The sequence below is a fragment of the Ranitomeya variabilis genome, chromosome 6, assembly GCF_051348905.1.
Source record: "Ranitomeya variabilis isolate aRanVar5 chromosome 6, aRanVar5.hap1, whole genome shotgun sequence".
NCBI lineage: Eukaryota > Metazoa > Chordata > Amphibia > Anura > Dendrobatidae > Ranitomeya > Ranitomeya variabilis.
Genome location: NC_135237.1, coordinates 505,964,851 through 505,985,601, shown reverse-complemented (window position 1 = coordinate 505,985,601; position 20,751 = coordinate 505,964,851). Strand labels below are relative to the sequence as shown.

General features: G+C 43.1%; 1 protein-coding gene across 3 annotated transcripts in view; it reads left to right on the top strand.

Moving 5' to 3' along the window:
• NIPAL2 (NIPA like domain containing 2) overlaps window positions 1-20,092 on the top strand; it is a 184,076-nt gene extending 163,984 nt beyond the window's left edge. Inside the window, exons 10-12 of one of the 3 annotated variants that reach the window (XM_077270871.1) lie at window positions 3,015-3,109; window positions 11,374-11,434; window positions 16,959-20,092. In XM_077270871.1, the coding sequence (XP_077126986.1) occupies window positions 3,015-3,109; window positions 11,374-11,417 (139 nt within the window). In that variant the 3' untranslated portion in view covers window positions 11,418-11,434; window positions 16,959-20,092. The remainder of the gene's footprint in view (window positions 1-3,014; window positions 3,110-11,373; window positions 11,435-16,958) is intronic. The other 2 variants (XM_077270870.1, XM_077270872.1) reach the window with 2 other exon arrangements.
• Window positions 20,093-20,751: the final 659 nt, after the last annotated feature.

Here is a 20,751-nt window from a genome sequence, read left to right as displayed (position 1 = left end):
AGTGGTGAATTTGCCAATCCTGGTGTTCTGTGGCAAATGCCAAACGTCCTGCACAGTATTGGGCTGTGAGCACAGTCCCCATCTGTGGACGTCCGGTACTCAGACCATCCTCATGGAGTCGGTTTCTAACCGTTTGTGCAGACACATGCACATTTGTGGCCTGCTGGAGGTCATTTTGCAGGGCTCTGGCAGTGCTCCCCCTGTTCCTCCTTGCACAGACGGAGTTAGGGGTCCTGCTGCTGGGTTGTTGCCCTCCTACGGCCCCCTCCATGTCTCCTGGTGTACTGGCCTGTCTCTTGGTAGCGCTTCCAGCCTCTGGACACTACGCTGACAGACACAGCAAACCTTGCCACAGCTCGCATTGATGTGCCATCCTTGATGAGCTGCCTACTACCTGAGCCACTTGTGTGGTTTGTAGAGTCTGTCTCATGCTACCACAAGTGTGAAAGCACAACCAACATTCAAAAGTGACCAAAACTTCAGCCAGAAAGCATTGGTACTGAGATGTGGTCTGTGGTCCCCTCCGGCGGAACTACTCCTTTAATGTGTGTCTTGATAATTGACAATAATTTCCATCTGTTGTCTATTCCATTTGCACAACAGCATGTGAAATTGATTATCAAACAGTGTTGCTTCCTAAGTGGACAGTTTGATTTACTTGGAGTTATATTCATATTTTTAAGTGTTCCCTTTAATTTTTTTGAGCAGTGTATTAAACCCCTCTCTCAATCTCTAACCGCGACACTTACGCGTGTCGACAGGGGGGCGTGTCATTCCACCCACCCTTAGGCGCCCCTGGGATGTGATCTTGGGGTGCCGATGGGTTGTCATTACAGTCGGTGATCTGCTGAAAACCCCTCATCCTCCCGTGAAAGCCAGCGTTTTTTTAGTTAACGTTCATAGGAGATCATGGTTTTAGCTATACATAGATTGGAGCGCTGCTGTCAAAATATAAAATAAATTAATCTGATCTGCAAACAGTGTAAGGTGAAAGCAATCGAAATGCCAGAATTAAATTTTTGGGCACCGCAACATTGGAATAAAATGCAATAAGTAACCATCAATACATTGTATCTGCCACAAAATGGTATCAGTAAAAACATCAGCTCAGGGCACAAAAAGTAATCCCTCACACAGACCCATATCCTGAGGAATGAAATCGTTACGGGTCTTGGAAAATAGCAACACACTTGCACTTGAATTTTTTTTTCCATCATGTAATAAAATAAATGATGTCATTCAAAAATACAAACAAATAAGCCCTCATGTGGTTTATTGACGTATATATTGAAAAAGTTATGGCTCTTGGAAAAAAGGGGAGGAAAAAAACCAAAACAAAAACCAAAAAAAAATGAAAATGTCCATGTCGTGAATATATATATATATATATATATATATATATATATATATATATATATATATATATATATATATATATATATACTGTATATATGTCTTTAAGAATATTTGAGCTGATGGATCCATGATATGTCCATTTTGCAAGCCTGCGAGAAAAAAAACGCCGTACGGAAGCCATACGGATAAATTTGTGCGTAAAAATCGCATCCTCGCATTGAATACGGAACAGTGTTTTGGGACAATTACTGCGTATTACGGCCGTAAAAATCGGACCATATTTCCATACGCTGAGTGTGACGCCGGCCTAATAAAGAAGGGACGTCCGGTTGGGCTTGCGGTGTCTTCTTTATGGAGTTTTTTGGGTTTTTCTAATATATGCCTTCACCGTCATGTCAGATTTCGTTCTTCGGGTGACGAATGCCTGATATACACTCACCGGCCACTTTATTAGGTACACCTGTCCAACTTCTTGTTAACACTTAATTTCTAATTAGCCAATCACATGGCGGCAACTCAGTGCATTTAGGCATGTAGACATGGTCAAGACAATCTCCTGCAGTTCAAACCGAGCATCAGTATGGGGAAGAAAGGTGATTTGAGTGCCTTTGAACGTGGCATGGTTGTTGGTGCCAGAAGGGCTGGTCTGAGTATTTCAGAAACTGCTGATCTACTGGGATTTTCACTCACAACCATCTCTAGGGTTTACAGAGAATGGTCCGAAAAAGAAAAAAAATCCAGTGAGCGGCAGTTCTGTGGGCGGAAATGCCTTGTTGATGCCAGAGGTCAGAGGAGAATGGGCAGACTGGTTCGAGCTGATAGAAAGGCAACAGTGACTCAAATCGCCACCCGTTACAACCAAGGTAGGCCTAAGAGCATCTCTGAACGCACAGTGCGTCAAACTTTGAGGCAGATGGGCTACAGCAGCAGAAGACCACACCGGGTACCACTCCTTTCAGCTAAGAACAGGAAACTGAGGCTACAATTTGTACAAGCTCATCGAAATTGGACAGTAGAAGATTGGAAAAACGTTGCTTGGTCTGATGAGTCTTGATTTCTGCTGCGACATTCGGATGGTAGGGTCAGAATTTGGCGTAAACAACATGAAAGCATGGATCCATCCTGCCTTGTATGGAGCATCTTTGGGATGTGCAGCCGACAAATCTGCGGCAACTGTGTGATGCCATCATGTCAATATGGACCAAAATCTCTGAGGAATGCTTCCAGCACCTTGTTGAATCTATGCCACGAAGAATTGAGGCAGTTCTGAAGGCAAAAGGGGGTCCAACCCGTTACTAGCATGGTGTACCTAATAAAGTGGCCGGTGAGTGTATTTATAACTCTGGCTTTAAAACTTTTTTTTTTTTGCATTAAACAGATTAAACAGTGCAGAGATAAGTATTCCTCTGAATAATGTGTGTTCTCGTCATCTATCACACCGTGTTATCCTTATTTATGGCGCCTTTAGCTTTGCTTGGCTTTCCACCACCCGATTAAGCTTCTCTTGCCGTGTCTCCAATTTTAAGATGTTTTCCTGCGTCTTCGTCTATAAAGTTATATGATGTAATCATTTATATCTGTGATTCAGGATATTTAGCTTGGAAGCTGCAGCCTCCTGTATGACATTGCCTGTGTGTATAATTCATTGTGTTCTGCAGGTGCTTCTTGTCTTTCCTTGGGGTCTTTCTAATTGCTAGAAACCAAGAAAAAAATACTTTCCAAGAACCTTATATCAACTTTGGGGAAATTCCTGGTAAGTAATAAAATATTATTGATTGAGTATAAATCAGTATGTTTTAGTAGAAAGCTTTTTATTAATGGCTGGTAATTACTGTGTTTTCCTACTAATGAGCTTCTCACGGTCACTTGTGTCAGCGGATAGATGACCGCCAGGAGCAGAGCGCCATTCTGCATGCGCCATCCTATTCCTGCTTCATTATGTGGCTGTAGTAAAGTGAAACATGAGCCGACATCTCGATTATTGTGCCAAACAGATGGATATAGCTGTATTGATATATAGATAGTAGGGGATCGGAGTAGGGTATAAAATAGTTGCATTAAATGAGGAAAATAAGTGGTGAAAAAAAATTCTAACATTTCTTTTAAAAATTAAAAAAAATCCTTTAATTTTTTTAAAAAATCTTTCTGTTGATTTGAGCTGTGCGACAGATGGTTTTCTTGTTGGTTTTGTTTTTTTTTTTGCATGGTGAGCTGACAGTTTTATTGATACTAATTTGCGGTACATAAAATATTTGTATCGCTTCTATTGCATTTTTTCACAAGGGGAAGTGACCAAATAATTTATATTTAAAAAAGAAAAAATTACATTTTTATTTTATTTTTTAATACCACCTTCGTGAACTTGAACCTGCGATCATCTGATCGCACAAACTACATACTGTAATAGCACGGTATTGTAGTATATAGTTAAAATCACGGACTCCTATGAAGCTCAACCTTACTGGAGTACCAAGATGGCAGTGACAAGGTCTCTAGAAGGTCCCTGGCTACCATGGTAACCATGAGAGCCCTGCGATCACGTCATGGAGGGCCGATATGAGCTTGTGTTCGCAAGCACTAGCATCCGATCTATTTAAACGCCACTGCCAGAGATTTCCAGCAGCATTCAAATGGTTAACAGCAGCAATTGAAGCTCAGCTCCAGTTGCTGTTTTTAGAGACAGATGGCAGCTATGTAACATAGCCGGCATCTACCATGTGTGGAGGTTAGCCCCACAATCACTTACATGTATGTGATTATACATTAATTGGTTAAAGGGAATGTATTGTCAGAAGATGAGCTATTGTTTAGCTCACATATGTGTGTTACATGCACACTTTGCACTGATGAGGGGCAGCACACCAAAACACCATGTCTTCAAATTGAGATTCTTGTTTGGCTTTTATCCGAAGTCATATGGCATATGTTAAAAGGTCGATATTGACTTTTAGGATTGCTACTTCCAGTAGGTACTAGTGGAGCGCCCCCACACCGCCGCAGGGCCGAGGGGTACCCGGAGCCGGGCCTCTGGGATCTCAGTCCTGGGGTTGTCACGGTGGCTAGACCCGGTCCGTGGCCCTGTCTGTCAGTGGGGGACGTCCGTTACAAATAGGTGCTGTTAACGGTGGTGTAGCGGTGCAGTTGTGGGGTGCAGGTCGCGGTAAATAACGAGGACACCAGGTTGCAGTCTCTTTACCTCTTTACTGGAGATCTCTCGGTCCTCAGTCCGGAATCCGGCCCACCAGGCTGCGCAAGTCCGGCCGGTCCAATGGCACCTCCAGAGTTCTCCTCACAGGTGGAAATCAGTGCCTTCCTTCTTAGCGCTTTGTGTTGTAGTCCTTCCCTGCTGTGCTTACGGAAAGTACCCCACAACTGTTGTGTCTGTTTCTTAAGTTCCCTCACAACTCGATTAACTGATCTTCTGCTAATCTTCCGTCCCTTCCTGATGTTACAGTAAGAACGGCACCCGTTTGTCAGGTAGGCCTGGAGTTCTTCCGGGACCCTAGAGACGCCCCTCTCCCGCAATTGCCCCCCAAGACTTCATAGGTGATATGTGGTAGACAGCCCGCCTGAGACTGACTGTCCTGCCGCTGTTTGGAGTATGGCTTAAAGCTGTATATTATTCCACTCCCTCGGCGTTCCGGCCACCGGTAATGCGCCTCAGCAAGGTGCTGCCTCTTTCAACAAAACCCCTGCTGGTATTCTCCGTCTGCTTGATCTCGTTTCTCACTCAGCACAATCTATCTCGCTTCTAGTCCTTTCTTGGGCACCGCCGCTATGCTGAGCAGGCACGGTCCCGTTACGTTCTTTCCAATGCCAAGCCTCTGCCAGGATCCCACCCCTGGCAGAGACCCTACTGTCTCTTCCTCCACAACACCCTCTCTCACTAGGTGTTGCTTCGTTCAATCCAGTCAGCGTTCTCTACTAACTTCCTGCCTGACCCCCAGTTTACCCACTATGGTGGGGAGTGGCCTAATGAATAGCACCCTTAGCTCCCCCCGGAGGCCCAGCTGTGAAACATATTGGTGTCTGTGATACCTGATTGGAGGAACTCCTTCAGTGCCATCGAACGCACCATGGCTCCCCTTAGTGGCGGAGCCACAGTACTGCAACGACCAGGACTCTGGGGCGCTGCACTCCCCCCTGGTTAAACACAGTACTCCGGGACTGGGAAGAAAACAACAATACAGGTTAGCAAAAAGACATACAAATTTGTTGAGTGCAAAACAATAAGTATACTTGAACAGGCTTCCCTTTATGGGAGGTGAGGACACTTTAACGTTACAAACATAGTCAACATTGTAAATTTCAGGCTATACATAACTCCTGCTACCCAACCGGGTATTCTACTCAGTGCAAATGCTGGAACAATAAATTAACTTTGCCTTTAAGAAACATACACTCTTAGTTTACCAAAGGCCTTCCTATAATCACATTACAGGGCAAGGTAACTCTTCATTCTCCTACTTTGAACCTGCAGGACCGCCTGTCCCTATGGCACCAGACCTACTGCCTCTCCTTTCTTTTACAGGACCGCCCCGTTCAGCCAGGGCCTACTGCCTTTCTCTACTATACATAGTATAGACATAACATTCCTTTCAGTTTGAGAACATGGAGCCCACTCTGCCTGGCTCCTATAAGGACTCACTCACTAACCCCCACGGGTCTACTTTCTGTCCTTAGTAACGAACTAACTTTCTATGGGGACGCAGGGTTTACCTTCTATCCTCACCTTCATTATTACTTTCTTACGTTTCTATCCATGCAGAACTCTAGTCTACCTCAACAGGCTTTCTGCATCTTTCCTTTTGAAGAACATTATTCAAGCTTCACATTTCAAACATATTAAACACATATAACTTTTCATGTAAAACGGTTACATTTCTTGCAAAGCATCATCATAACATTACTGTTCCAAGACAGTATCACTTTCAGGTTCAATTCCTACCTCCCCTTTAAGAGGAGATCAAGTCTTTCTGAGGTAGCTCTTCTTCTCAGCCTACCAGTCCATACCAGAGCTCCGGAATGGCATCTTCGCAAAGTGTCTTTAACTAAAACCAGTAGGAAGCACCTTTAAGAAGGTGCAAACTATTTACAGGAAAGTTTGAATCATGCACAGTCCATGATTTCGCAGTTTGTGTAACTTTGTGCAAAACTTCAAGAAAACAACAATAGTGACCCCGGGTCAACAAAGGGGTCACCTTTTTAAAGTTTACCCTGAACGGGTTTAGCAGCAACAGGAACAAAAGAACAAACAGTAACTATTTACATTTTAGAAGCAATAAAATCTTACTGGGGTTCTGCAGAAGGCGACCTCTTATCCGGCCTCACCAGGCCAACAGATCGCACCGGTGAGCCAGGACGCCGTTCCGGTCCCAGTAATGATAAAATCCCTCGCCGGGAGGTCCTCCTTGTCGGCAGGTGCACCCGTCCCTCCGGGGCACGGCAAGGCTGGGCTTCTCGGGGTTCCGCGGGGCCGGGCTCTGCTGCTTTCCCCACTGAATCAGCTCCTTCTGGTGTTCCGGCAGCAGCCTGGAGGGCAATGCATCGTTGGACACCTCGGGCGAACCAGCCCGTCTCGCCAGTGTCCCTCCTCCACCTCGTGTAGGTGACGGCATCTCCCGGCTCCAGGTCACGATCGAGCCTCCTGCTGCAAGGCTCCACTTCCTCCCGATCCACGCGGACCTGCAGCGGCTCTCCAATTTCCTGAATCACCCCTCTTCCATACCGGGGGTTAAAGGCCACCACTACACCCCAGTGTGAGGACGGAATCTCCAGAACACTGACCAGATCAAGTTGCTCTGCAGGCTGGGGCCGGCTCCGCCATGCTGTCATCAGATGCCGTAAATGCTCGGCGTCCGGCATGATCTCTAGATCCGGTGTTGATAGCGTGCTCCCAGCCGCGGCCAGTTGGGAGGGAACAGGAGACACTGGAGTCAGACGGATCTCCGTGGGCTGACCTAGCCGGGTGAGCACTCGGGCATCGGCCTTCAGCCGGCGGGCCAGCTGTCGGGCCTCGGCTGCGGCCACACGTTCTGCAGACAGCGGCAAAGGAGGTCGACCCATTGGTGGCTCTGCGAGGGTCAGGCCCCGCAGCGTTGGCGTCTCGGAGGCTGTCTCGGGTTGCGCAGCCTCGGGCCGGGCCGGGTCAGCTCCGCGTGGTGCCCCTGGTGTCGCCATCTTTATTTGTCCTCCAATGTCCTCTTTTCGCGGTCTCTTTCGTGGGCGGCCCCGTCCCCATGGCCTCCACCCTCCAACCAGGATCAGGAGGCGGACCTCGGCTGTTGACGGGCACGTCCTCAGGGCACAGAAATACTTAGACTGGGCGGCCATTGCTGTTCGCGCTCTCCAGCTTGCCTACGCCCACTTCACGCCCCTCTTCTCTTCCTGCGCTCTCCTCAGCGCTGCAATGGCGGCGGGTTTTAGCGGCAACTGGCACAGCACAGTCTTTGCAATAAAGTACAGTTCAAGCACAATAAATCACAGTCTCTAGGCACACATGACCTGATTCTTCAGGCTTAAGTAGATCCTGTTCGTGACGCCAAGATTTGGAGCGCCCCCACACCGCCGCAGGGCCGAGGGGTACCCGGAGCCGGGCCTCTGGGATCTCAGTCCTGGGGTTGTCACGGTGGCTAGACCCGGTCCGTGGCCCTGTCTGTCAGTGGGGGACGTCCGTTACAAATAGGTGCTGTTAACGGTGGTGTAGCGGTGCAGTTGTGGGGTGCAGGTCGCGGTAAATAACGAGGACACCAGGTTGCAGTCTCTTTACCTCTTTACTGGAGATCTCTCGGTCCTCAGTCCGGAATCCGGCCCACCAGGCTGCGCAAGTCCGGCCGGTCCAATGGCACCTCCAGAGTTCTCCTCACAGGTGGAAATCAGTGCCTTCCTTCTTAGCGCTTTGTGTTGTAGTCCTTCCCTGCTGTGCTTACGGAAAGTACCCCACAACTGTTGTGTCTGTTTCTTAAGTTCCCTCACAACTCGATTAACTGATCTTCTGCTAATCTTCCGTCCCTTCCTGATGTTACAGTAAGAACGGCACCCGTTTGTCAGGTAGGCCTGGAGTTCTTCCGGGACCCTAGAGACGCCCCTCTCCCGCAATTGCCCCCCAAGACTTCATAGGTGATATGTGGTAGACAGCCCGCCTGAGACTGACTGTCCTGCCGCTGTTTGGAGTATGGCTTAAAGCTGTATATTATTCCACTCCCTCGGCGTTCCGGCCACCGGTAATGCGCCTCAGCAAGGTGCTGCCTCTTTCAACAAAACCCCTGCTGGTATTCTCCGTCTGCTTGATCTCGTTTCTCACTCAGCACAATCTATCTCGCTTCTAGTCCTTTCTTGGGCACCGCCGCTATGCTGAGCAGGCACGGTCCCGTTACGTTCTTTCCAATGCCAAGCCTCTGCCAGGATCCCACCCCTGGCAGAGACCCTACTGTCTCTTCCTCCACAACACCCTCTCTCACTAGGTGTTGCTTCGTTCAATCCAGTCAGCGTTCTCTACTAACTTCCTGCCTGACCCCCAGTTTACCCACTATGGTGGGGAGTGGCCTAATGAATAGCACCCTTAGCTCCCCCCGGAGGCCCAGCTGTGAAACATATTGGTGTCTGTGATACCTGATTGGAGGAACTCCTTCAGTGCCATCGAACGCACCATGGCTCCCCTTAGTGGCGGAGCCACAGTACTGCAACGACCAGGACTCTGGGGCACTGCACTAGTCCACTACTAGGACAACCCCTTCTTAAACAAAATGTTTGGCCCCTGATAAAATAATAAAACTTATACCCACCTCCTGTACCGGCGTTGTCCCCACCGTGTCGGCACTCGCGGTCCCTGGGCTGGGATGCGGTGTTGACGCCGGCGCCCAATCGGCACCGGTGTAACTGTCTCCGCCTTTGTACGAACTGAACATAAAGAGGAAGCCGGGGATCAGCTGCAGCCCGTACTTCATTTTCAGTTTGACGGAAGGTGGAGACGGTGACGCCAGTGGGCACCGGGCATCACATGTAATTCCACCACATCACAGCCCTGGGACAGCGAGTGCCAGTGCCGCTGGAATGGACCCGGCACGGGAGGTTAATATAGGCTTTTTTTATTTATTGGGGCCAAACATTTAGTTTAAGAAGGGGTTATCCTAGTAGTGGATAACTCCTTTAAATGTGTGGATTTCCTGAAACAACAGGAAGTTAGTCTAAAATAGCCCTATTGGCCGTTTTGAAAATTGAAAGAATTCGAATTTTTATTTTTAATAAACCTTGTGTTACGGAAAAAAAAACATTGCCAAAAAAAAAAATACATTGAACACGAAGACCTGATTTTCTATGTCATATTTTGATGACACGTTCCCTTTAAACCACAGATATACAATTCTAGTACATATATAGAAAACATACACTTTTCAATTAACATTTTTGAATTATTCAAACTTTGATAATGAATTATCATACACTTAAAGCGTGAACGTATCTTATTTGCAGCACTGCTTTACTCCTATACATCATATGACGTACATTTCTGTCATATGACATGTCCCTGACTTTGATGTGGGCACACCGACCCCGTATCTTTTCTGGCACATGATAGCTGATTTAATCAGCCATCATGTGTCTTTAACAGCCGCAGGCGAAGCTTCTAAATGACGCCATCATTCTCTGGCAATGGCATCTTTTCACGTGCCCATCGGCATGTCTGGGACGTGATCACGGGACGTCGGAGGGTTGCTTTGACAGCTGGAGGTCTACAGAAGACCCCCTTGCTTGTTATGATGATTCTTTTGTGAAAGCCAGCCTGTAGCTGACGTTCATAGGAGATTGTATAACACAAGCAATCAGATGATCATGGCTTCAAGTCCCCTTAGGGGACTAACAAATGCAGTAACAAATAAAAAAAAAAGTTTATGAAAACAATTTTAAAAAGTACAAATCACCCCCCTTTTGCCCCATTAAAATAAAACCATAAAAATACACATTTTTGATATCGCTGCTTTCGTAAAAGTTCGATCTATCAAAATTTATAATAAATGAAACCAGTTACTTAACGGCATTACAAGGAAAATGAATCGAAACCCCAGAATTACTTTATTTTTGGCTGCCGCAACATTGCAATAATATGCAATAAGTGGACATCAAAACATTGTATCTACCCCATATGATATCGGTAAAAACGTCAGCTCAGGGCACAAACAATAGTCTTTCGCACAGCCCCAGATCCTAAAAACTGACAACTTTATGGGTCTCGGAAAATGGCGACACAAGCAAAAAAAAAAATGTTTTCTGTTACCAATTACTGAAACCTGTGTTCGGGATCATGTGACCGAACACTATGTGTTCAGTACGGGCACGAACTTTACAGTTCGGGTTCGCCCTTCCCTACTCAGATGGCTATGGGGAGGGAAAAATGTAAAAAAAAAAATAATGACTTTTGGAAGAAGGTGTTGAAAAAACAAAAAGGAAAATGGCCTGGAGTTTAAGGGGTTAAAATCACAGAAAGCACGTCATGATTGATGACCAGTAACAATGCAGAAATATCGGACGAGTTCACATTCCTGTATAGTTTTTTTTTTTTATAAAATACCATCAGGTAATGCACCATTATTTCATAAAGCAGCGATGTAGCGATAGTTTTGTACAATTCGGAAATCACAGATCAAGGACTAGTAAAATAAAAGGAGCTAGTAAAATGGCACCAAAGGAAAGGGGTATGTTCACACTGAGTTTTAGACGTGGATTTTGATTCTGATCCACTTAAAATTCCATGTAAAATACTAAGTCTAGAAGAAAGACACATCATTGGTTGTACAAAAATCTTCAACAATATGGACACCGTCAAGCATTTTTTTTTTTATTAAGTGCACTATGGTGTTATCAAATATATAGGATGTTTGGTTTCTATGTATCAAAATACATGGTAGAATGAGTTAACGTTGAATCCATCAGTGAGCTTGTCTTCTTCTGAAATCTTGTAAACTAATTTATGATCACTTGAAAGTTGAATCTGTCTCCTCCTGCCTCTCATTTGCTTAGCCTGTCATTGGCACAAGGGTTGGGCTTCCTGCACCAGGGAGTGAAAGCTGTCAGAAGGAAGGTAAAAAACCCACAAGCCTAACCAATGAACATGATTCCATAGCTGCAGACTAATCTGCCCCTTTAGCAAAAATGTATAATTTTTTTTTTTTTTTTTAATTTCAACTAATAGATCCACGTGGTCCGTGACTACCAGCAGTTACCATTTTTAGGAGTAGTTGTCCACATTGGGGTGTGTGCACATTGGTCAGATATGCTGTGGATTTTAAAAAGGAAAATCAATACTAGCATTGTGCACAAGGTTTTGGGTTCTGATCAATATGTTGCAAAACAAAATGGATCTGCGCTGTGGATTAAAAATACAGATTTTCACCATAGATTTTACCACTTGCAACGCAAAGAGTGAAATCTCCTGTAAATCTGGACAATTTCTCCAACCAAATCCACATGATTTGATGTGAGGTTTTGACAAAGAACATCCGCTGTGAAACACCGTATATCTGACCCATGTGGACGTCACCTCTAATATATTAAAGTCAACCTGTCACATCCCAAAACACCATTAACCTGCAGATAAGGGGTTAATCTGCAGGTTAATAACATTCCAAAGCTGCCCGTTCACTGCAGTGAAAGTCCGGCTGCTGGGAGAAAATTAACTTTATTCCTCCCGGCAGCCTCTGGCTTTCAGTCATGCAGGCGCGGCATTAGTGACTGCTCAGTACATAGTGAGTGGCGCTGTAACCACGACAGCCGGCTCTGTAGTGATGCCCTGCGGAGTCAGCTGTCAGTCAGTGCCAGGGACGCGGTTGCAGGCACCGCTCACTGTGTACTTGAGAGGTGACTGAAAGTCGGAGGCTGCTGGGAGGAATAAAGTTAATTTCTTCCCAGCAGCTGGGCTTTCTGTGCAGCAGCCAGGCAACCTTGGATTGCTATTACCATGCCGATTGACCCCATATCTGCAGGTTATCAGCGTGACAGGTTTCCTTTTAATCTTGAATGTAGTTGTTCTGCAGAAGAGTATACTAATAAGATGAGAGAAAAGGAAATTCCAGCGAGGCAGCAGGTATGTGATTAGTAAAATCCATGGTTTATTAGGTAATTAAAAACAATGGCCGCTCCTCCAGTAGAATAACAACCTACGCGTTTCGGCTTTCAAAGCCTTACTCTTGGGTACGATACTAATACTGGAACTAATAGGATCTCTTATTTAAGGGAATCTGTCCCCATGTTTTTGCCACCTAATCTGAGCACAGCATGATGTAGGGGCAGAGACCTTGATTCCTGATGTATCACTCGCTGGGCTGCTTGTTGTAGTTTTGATAAAATCAGTGTTTTTTCAGTCACTAGAAGCCTAGTAAACCTGTTGACCACTAGTCCTGCGTATTCATGAACTCTGTATAACCCTGACCCCATCATTCATAGGCAGTTTTCTGCCTATGTAATCAATAGATCTGCTGCAGCAAATATATTGATTGCGTCAAAACAACAGCAAGCAGCCCGGTAAGTGATACATCGCTGGAATCAGGGTCTCTGTCCCTAAATGATGCAGATGGACTAGCAAAAATCTGGTGAGAGATTTACTATTAATAGCCTCTTTTAATAAGGACGTCTTACTAATTTTCTATTAATGGTTTATAATTATTTTCGTTTCGTTGAAATAAAGCGAAATCACAGAAGTTTAAATGACTAGCCCCCCGAGGTGTATGAAGAATTGCTCACATAAGAAACCACAGATGGGACGGGGTGTGTCTGAAGGACACGAACGAGGATTAAAATAACAAGCCAAAAAATACAAATTTGTAAATAACGATGCAGGTTTTGTTACGAAATTCAATTATCTGTCAAGAGCAATAAACTTCTTGTCCCAGTCAGAACGTCTGCTCTGGAGCATAAACTGCTGCTTCAGCAGGAAAAATATTACATTCAGGAGGCCATGGTTTGTATCAAAGATCAGTGCTGAAGTGATAATTGGCCAGATGGCTGGCAAGTATCGATCTTGTTAAAAAAGGCTAGAGATGTAGATTTTCATACATATTGGTCCATAGCACTCCACAAGTATGTTGTGATGATTTCCACGTTGACAGATGTTTGAACTTCCCAAATGTGGACTCTCATATTTTCCACACTTAGAGATTTCCGCAGGCAGGGAATGGGAGCGTTCCTCTTGAATTCGGCATACTATAGGAATCCCAATTAGTCCTGAGTCAGAATAGGTCCATAGGTGACGGATTCTCATCCCGTCTTGTGAGCAACAGTGAATGGTGCCGGACGCAGGATGAACGGACTATGGGCTGCACCAGTCCAAGAAAATATTCTTAAACACACAAGTATGTCCATTAAGAAATAACACACTGACATTTTTGTCACCAAAAATAAAGACTTAAAAATTGACAGATTTGGGTTTTTTTTGGCACGTCGATTCTAGGTTAAAAGGGGTGGTCTCAACTAATTAACCGGGGTGGCCGGTCTCCTAGGCAAGGTGCGCGTGCTTCCTGGTTGGATCACCGGATTCCGCTTCACCTACGCACTATTCCAGTGCTGCAGAGGAAATGCTGCCTTTACCTGACTTTCACAGATCGGGCAGATTAGGTTTGCGGTTCCGCCATGTTACTGGCACGACCTGTCAATCTTCAGGAGCGCACCCCCCCCCAGCCAACAGGAGGTTGGGAGGCGAAAGCGCTGCGCTCCTGAAGACTAGAACACCCATTTAAATATCCACTACAGAACATCATCTCCCCAATTCCTCATTTGTTGGGGTTTTTAAGTTCCTTTTTTCTATCTTCTCTTTCATTTTGCATTAAATTCATCACAGTGGAGCATGATGTTTGTTGAATTTGGTGCAAACGCAAAGATTCTTTTTGTTCTATTGCACTTTTCTGGTAGTGAAAGGTCGCTTTACCCCTTAATAAGCTTTAAAATGTCGCACGCTAGTGTTCATCAGCTCAAACAAAAAAAACAACCTAGAAATATTTTGTACTACACTGTGGAATTGGAGAATACTTGTGGAAACTTATTGCAACATTTTAAACAGTCTGAAATGATGAATTAGGCAAAATATCCGGATAATGAAAACCATGGCCACTTTGCAAAACGAAAAACTGAAAAATCACATTTTAACTCCAAAAAGAGGCTCAAAAGTAAAGGACCTAAATCTTGAAATTCCTGAAATGTCATTTTACTTAAAGGGTTTCTTATGTCCCTGGGTAATATTTGGTATTACAGCTAGAGTTGAGCGAATTTTTCAATGTTTGATTACGATCACCGGCAAATATTGTGTTTGCAATATTCGCCGAACGCCATTGGAGTCAATGGGACAAGTAAAGAGCAAATATGTTCGGCAACAATCGTCAAACAAAAATTCGGCACAAAGAAGGCACCAATATGGCAATTTCGGGTTCGGCGACCGATTCCAAACATATTCGCTCAACTCTAAATACAGCTCTGCCTTCTGCCAAGCTAGTAGGAGCATATAAAAAAGTAATCCAAATATCATCCAGAAAAAAACCAGATGAGTTTAATCTCAATTATCACCCTTACACATTCATTTTTTATACATAAGCAACTAATACAATTTACAAGACCCAATACAGTTGGTTAAAAATTTCAATGCATCCATAAAAATCTCATACTATACACTTGATCCGTATTTGATCCAAGTTTGTTTGTTTTTTCTCACCCATAGAGGGGAATAGGCAAGCCTAATCCAAAACATGGAAGACACTACTAGTGGATGCTGTGATTTTTTTTTTTATTCATGTGCAGATTCGATTTGTGTGAAAAAACAAAACAAAAAAACGTTCAACTGAACATTCCAATTGAATAATATTGGTCCTAGTGTTGTCAATTGCATCAGTACTCGGACCAAACATCTAAAACAGCAGTGTAAACAGGTTTTCCAGTTTCAGAAAAACCATCTTCCCCAGAAAGTTTTTTTTTTTTTTTTTTTTTAAGTTCTGTATTTAAATTCCCCGGTCCAGTGTTGAGTCTTTGCAGCCAAGCACTGAACTCAGCGGCTTTACTCAAGTTGACGTTATGAGCCGTTCAGGGACACACAGCCCCATCAATTGCAATGCCGCCAGTGCTGAAAGCAAGAACATACTGGGAAGAGTTGAGTGAAACCCGAAAGCTCCTTTTAAAGCGGTGTTCTCACAATGATTTTTTGGTGAGTTCTTGACTCTGCATATTTTCACTGTATCAAAAATGCAGCGTCTTACAGTTTCAGCAAAGTGGATGGGATTTATAGAAACCTTACGCCCGCTGTGCTTTTTTTTACCCAGCGTAAACTGACATGCGGTGCGTGTTTCTAATCCGAGACATGTCAATTTTTCTTTCGGGTACACTGACTTTTATGTGCAGATTTTCTCCATACAATTACATTAATGCTGAAAAATCCACAGGTAAAATGTAGTGTTTTTCCGCTGCAGAAACGCACTAAAATGCATGTAATCCACACATGACTATATCAATATATCAAGATGTTGTCAAAGCCAAATACCAGGAAATATAAAAAAACAAGCAGATTTATTTAAATCATGACACTCCAAAAACAGCAATGTAAAAAATGCCTTCAATAAAAGGCATGTAAAAATGCATTCAAACACAATGAAAATATAAACGTAAAATAATTTACATAATTGGTGGAGAAAATCTGCAACATCAAAAACTCTCCAAATACTCATCGCGGGAATATAGCCTAAAAGGGCAAAATAAACTCATTTGCCGCCACATGGTGTCTACCATACAGCACAGTATGAGAGTATTCTAGAGAAGAGTTCCTCCAAACTGTGGCATCCAAAGGGGCAAGCCACAATTTTCTTCCTGGAATTTGATGTGAAACCCTTGGTATGCCCCTATGTGAAATTAAAGGCCTATGAAGATAGTGTGCCCAATATTTCTAAGATTTGAGGTTGTGTTTAGGCTGTGTACCCATGTGTATGAAGCCTTAGGGCTTATTCGCACTTCATTTTCATGTACGAGAAAAACAAACCGAGTTTCGTCAATGATTTTCATCAGTTTCATCAGTTTCAGTGATGAAGGAAAAAAAATAAGTTTAAGTGTTGTGTGAAATTTTTGTTCATGGACCCATAGACTTGCATTGCCGATTTTGATTCGACACATGGATCAATACAGGGCACGTCTCCACGATTTTGCGTGAACGACTCATCCCATAAATAATCACAGGTATGAGTGCTATCCATGAAAAAATAAATGGATAGCACTCGTACATGAAAAACTGACATGTGAATGAGCCCTTACTTTTACAGGTAACATGGGAATCTGCCCAATCAAGCTAGCTAATCCTCCCCACACTGGATTAACGCTGGTAACCCCGTATAACACTTTTTATTCATTATTTCACAACTTTAAATCCTCTGAGCATTTTAAGACTTTTCACCTAACGAGTGACTGGATTATTTCTGGTAACAGTTTGTGTTCTCTGGTGTCTTGTGTGTAGGTTAAAAAGGCGTCTTAACATTTCCTGAGAAGAACTTGTCAAAGTAACACCACTAATGTCCTATTGGGAAAATAGAATAGAAAGATTTTTTTTTTTTTAATCAATTTCATTTTTTTTTTTCCCTCTGCAGGAAAGGAATCAGTGGACAAAATTCAGCCAAAATCAAACAGCATTACATATGGGACTTTGCTTAATTAGTTACTTACACAGCAGCCAAAGCGGAAAGATGAAAGTCAAAGAAAAGGGGTCACGGAGTAGCAGCGTTTATTTATTGCCTAAGATTTTCAGCGCTGCGTCGTGTCTGTGTCTCAGATCATTTTGTGTTCAGTTTTTATGTGTTTAATGCAAGAAAACTTGTTAAGTTTTCTCTAGAACCTTTGATGTCTTTACAGTTTCGAAACTCGAATGCTGCACAATCTCAAGAGTTTGGACTGGTCTTCATGTGCTAATGATAAACTCTGAGCAGTCGCTCTGTTTAATTTCTGAATATGACCTGAGGAAGTTACCGTACTTGTTTTTGTTTTTTGTTTTTGTCACAACATCTCAGGGAGGTGGAAGTTCTGTAAAAGTCATGTGTTCATGTTTCTAGATACCTCAAGAGAGGGTTGGCAGTAAGTTACTGGTTAGTTGACGTTTTGTTTTTCCCAATTTCGAGCCCATTAACTTGATTCCAAAATTAATATTACAACGTTGCACACAAATCGCATGAAAGTCGCATGACTGTTACTAATGAAGCTGTAGATTATATGCCGGACTACATCGGAGATTGGAACTGTTGCATGACTAGAGTGTATGTGTGCATTGCCCCACCGGAAAAATGTACCTCCTCTGCAAAGGAGAGCAGGTGCAGATAGCTCTGTTCCCTAGGCACTCGTGATTCTGGAAACTTCTCCTACTAAGGAGATATACAAGAAGGGTTTCTAGTAGAAGTCTATACCAGTGTTCTCTATCTCAAGACCAACCAACAGATCATGTTTCTAGGACTTCCTTAGAATTTAATGAGGAGATAATTCCATCACCTGTACAATACAAAGGAAAACATGATCTGTTGGTGGGCCGCGAAGACTGGAGTTGGGGAACACTGTTCTACACAACTAGACTACCGTCTCACTTGACTTTGTCACACCAAAATTTTTTACATGGGATGTAAGTGCATTCATATCTGGAGATGCACTTTAAGGGTGGTTTCAAATTAAGTGTTTTGAGAAAAATACCACTGCAGTTTTACAGCCAAAGCCATAAGTGGATCCAGCAGGAAGGAGAAGTACAAGTCCTTGCAAGGATGAGGACTGAAGCACCAGCCAACGACAACACCACTTGTATAGCCTTATCCCTTTTTGCGAGGTGGTGCAACAATTGGAAAGGACGTGGTGCTAATGCTCAAAAGTATAACGAAACAGTCATTAATAGAAGCAGAAAGAGCAGCACTTGGCAATCCTTTAAAATGGACCGTCCTTTACTTTTCAAATCATCGGGACATCCATGAAGGGTGCAGGGTGTAAGAGAGCCTTGTGGCCAGAAGTTTAAGTCCTTTATTTAGATTTCCTCTTGAATCAACTTCTGGCTTAAAAAACTTTTCCCAAAAAGTACTGTGTGTAAGACCACTCTAAGGGTATGTGCACATGACTTCTTTTTCAGGTGGACTCCAACTGGAAACCGCCTGAAGAAGCAACGCTAAACCTCCGAAAAACAAAATGAACATAATACACGACAATGCTGTGCACTTGTTGAGTCCTTAATTACGTCTTTTAACCACTTCAGGGTTTGGAAACTGTGAAGCAGTTAAAAGTATCATGTTCATTATTTGGGCGGCTACCAGCAAAGCCGCTTCAGGAAAAAGACCGCCATCTTAGTCCTGAAGTGGCTTCTCCTAGGAAACGTGTGTTGGTGTCCCAAAGGCAGTGCGCCCATACCCTAAATGGATTTCACCTACAGTAGAAAAAATTGTCCCATTCACTTGCATTGTCTTGGCTGCAATACAGCAAAACCTTTCCTTTATATATATATATATATATATATATATATATATATATATATATATATATATATTCCTAAATCTAAATAACCCATTGATTTTTCTGGTTGGCTGCTCTGTTAAATTGGTACTGGGTTAGTGAATATATAGTTGTAAATGTCACTTAGAACAGGTGTCAGTTTGTATACTTGGTCATATCCCATCTATGGCTACGTTCACATGATCAGTATTCGGTCAGCATTTAAAATTCATATTTATAAACCAAAACCAGAAGTGGTTGAAAAATACAGAGGTGGTTCTGTTCTGTGCGCATGGAGTGCCAATCATGTTAACGATCGTTCTTTGTGCATGGTTGTGCGGTTGTTTAATGGCCTCAGCTCAGTATGTCTATTTACATGCTAAAACCCATTCTAAGTGTTAAAGAGGTTGTCTTAGGTTAAAATTCCACTCTTATTCTCAAAATTAGTGGAATTTTTAATTCTTTAGTTTACAGCTCGATACCTAGGTCACCGGCCACCCTGCCATCTCTGAGCGGCTGGATACCTGGGTAAGGAGCACATGCTGCTTGCTCTTTGATTGAGAGCCTGATAGTGCCGCCCTGAAGCTGACTGGATCCGGTTATCTTCATGGTTTCTCCATTTTTACATGGAACTTTTCCCATCGCAATAATCTGTAAAATATCCACAGCTTCTCTAGCTCCTCAAAAAATTGCTGATGTGTCAATTTTCATTTTGACAGAACAGGGAAAAAAAGTCTCCCATGGACTGTCTAGGAATATATAACTGGTTGGTCACTCTCCCCATCAGCGCTGTATAGGAAGGGCAGCCAGGCAGGCATCATTTCTTCAAAATGGAGACACCCAACTGAGATAATACTAGGAGGAAGCCTTGCAGTGCTGAATGCTAAACCAACGTTTGTGTTGCCTGGAAGTTTTGATGGGCGATGGTATATGACGGTAATTTCCTCCATATAATCACTATATTCACATCAGTTATGGTTCATTGTACTGGAAATTCTGCATATATCGTATTTTTTGTTAAAAGCTGCTATGTAACCAAGTGAAGGACCTTTCAGAATGATCCGTTCCTTGTTCGTTTTTCACCACTAATTCCGTTCTGTTTGTTGATGTTGTGTATTTTGTTGCTTTATTCTCCTGTCTATAAAAAGGTGCTGAAACGATCATCTCTGATGTATCTGCATACGTTGTAAATATGTAATATGCACAGAGCCACTGTATATTTGGAGAGCAATAAACTGGAGGTAGATCTGATTCATTTGTGTTTAATATTTATTTCACTAAACAAAAAGCCATTTTCTATTTTAATATATATATATATATATATATATATATATATATATATATATATATATATATATATATATATATATACGGTATATTAAACTGGCCTTCAAATAAGAGCCTGGCAGCTCCTTACTCTTTTCTTCCTATGGAGGACACATGAACTTAGACCAGGAAGAAAGGGGTCATCAAGGAAAAATTGTTCCAATGCCCCTTTGGTCAAGTTCAATCAAAAGCTTATGTCAAGTCTTGCTGTTTTCCTGAACCCCAGTGACAAGCTTCCATTTACTTCACAGCATTTTTTTTTTACTGTCTGCTATACTAAAAAAAAAACCCCCAAAAAACGCCTTAAAGAATCATCATTCAATTCCAGACATACTGTATTCCAAATTATTATGCAAATTGGATATGTGTCATAAAGATTTAATTGTTTGGTTTTTCAAATAAACTTGTGGATGGTATTGTGTATCAGGGCTCAAAGGATCACTGAAATCAATCTTAAACACATGTGATAATTAGTTTTCCAGGTGATTCTAATTAAAGGAAAACTACTTAAAATGATGTTCCACATTATTAAGCAGGCCACAGGTTTCAACCAATATGGGAAATAAAAAGGATCTCTCTGCTGCTGAAAAGCGTTAAATAGTG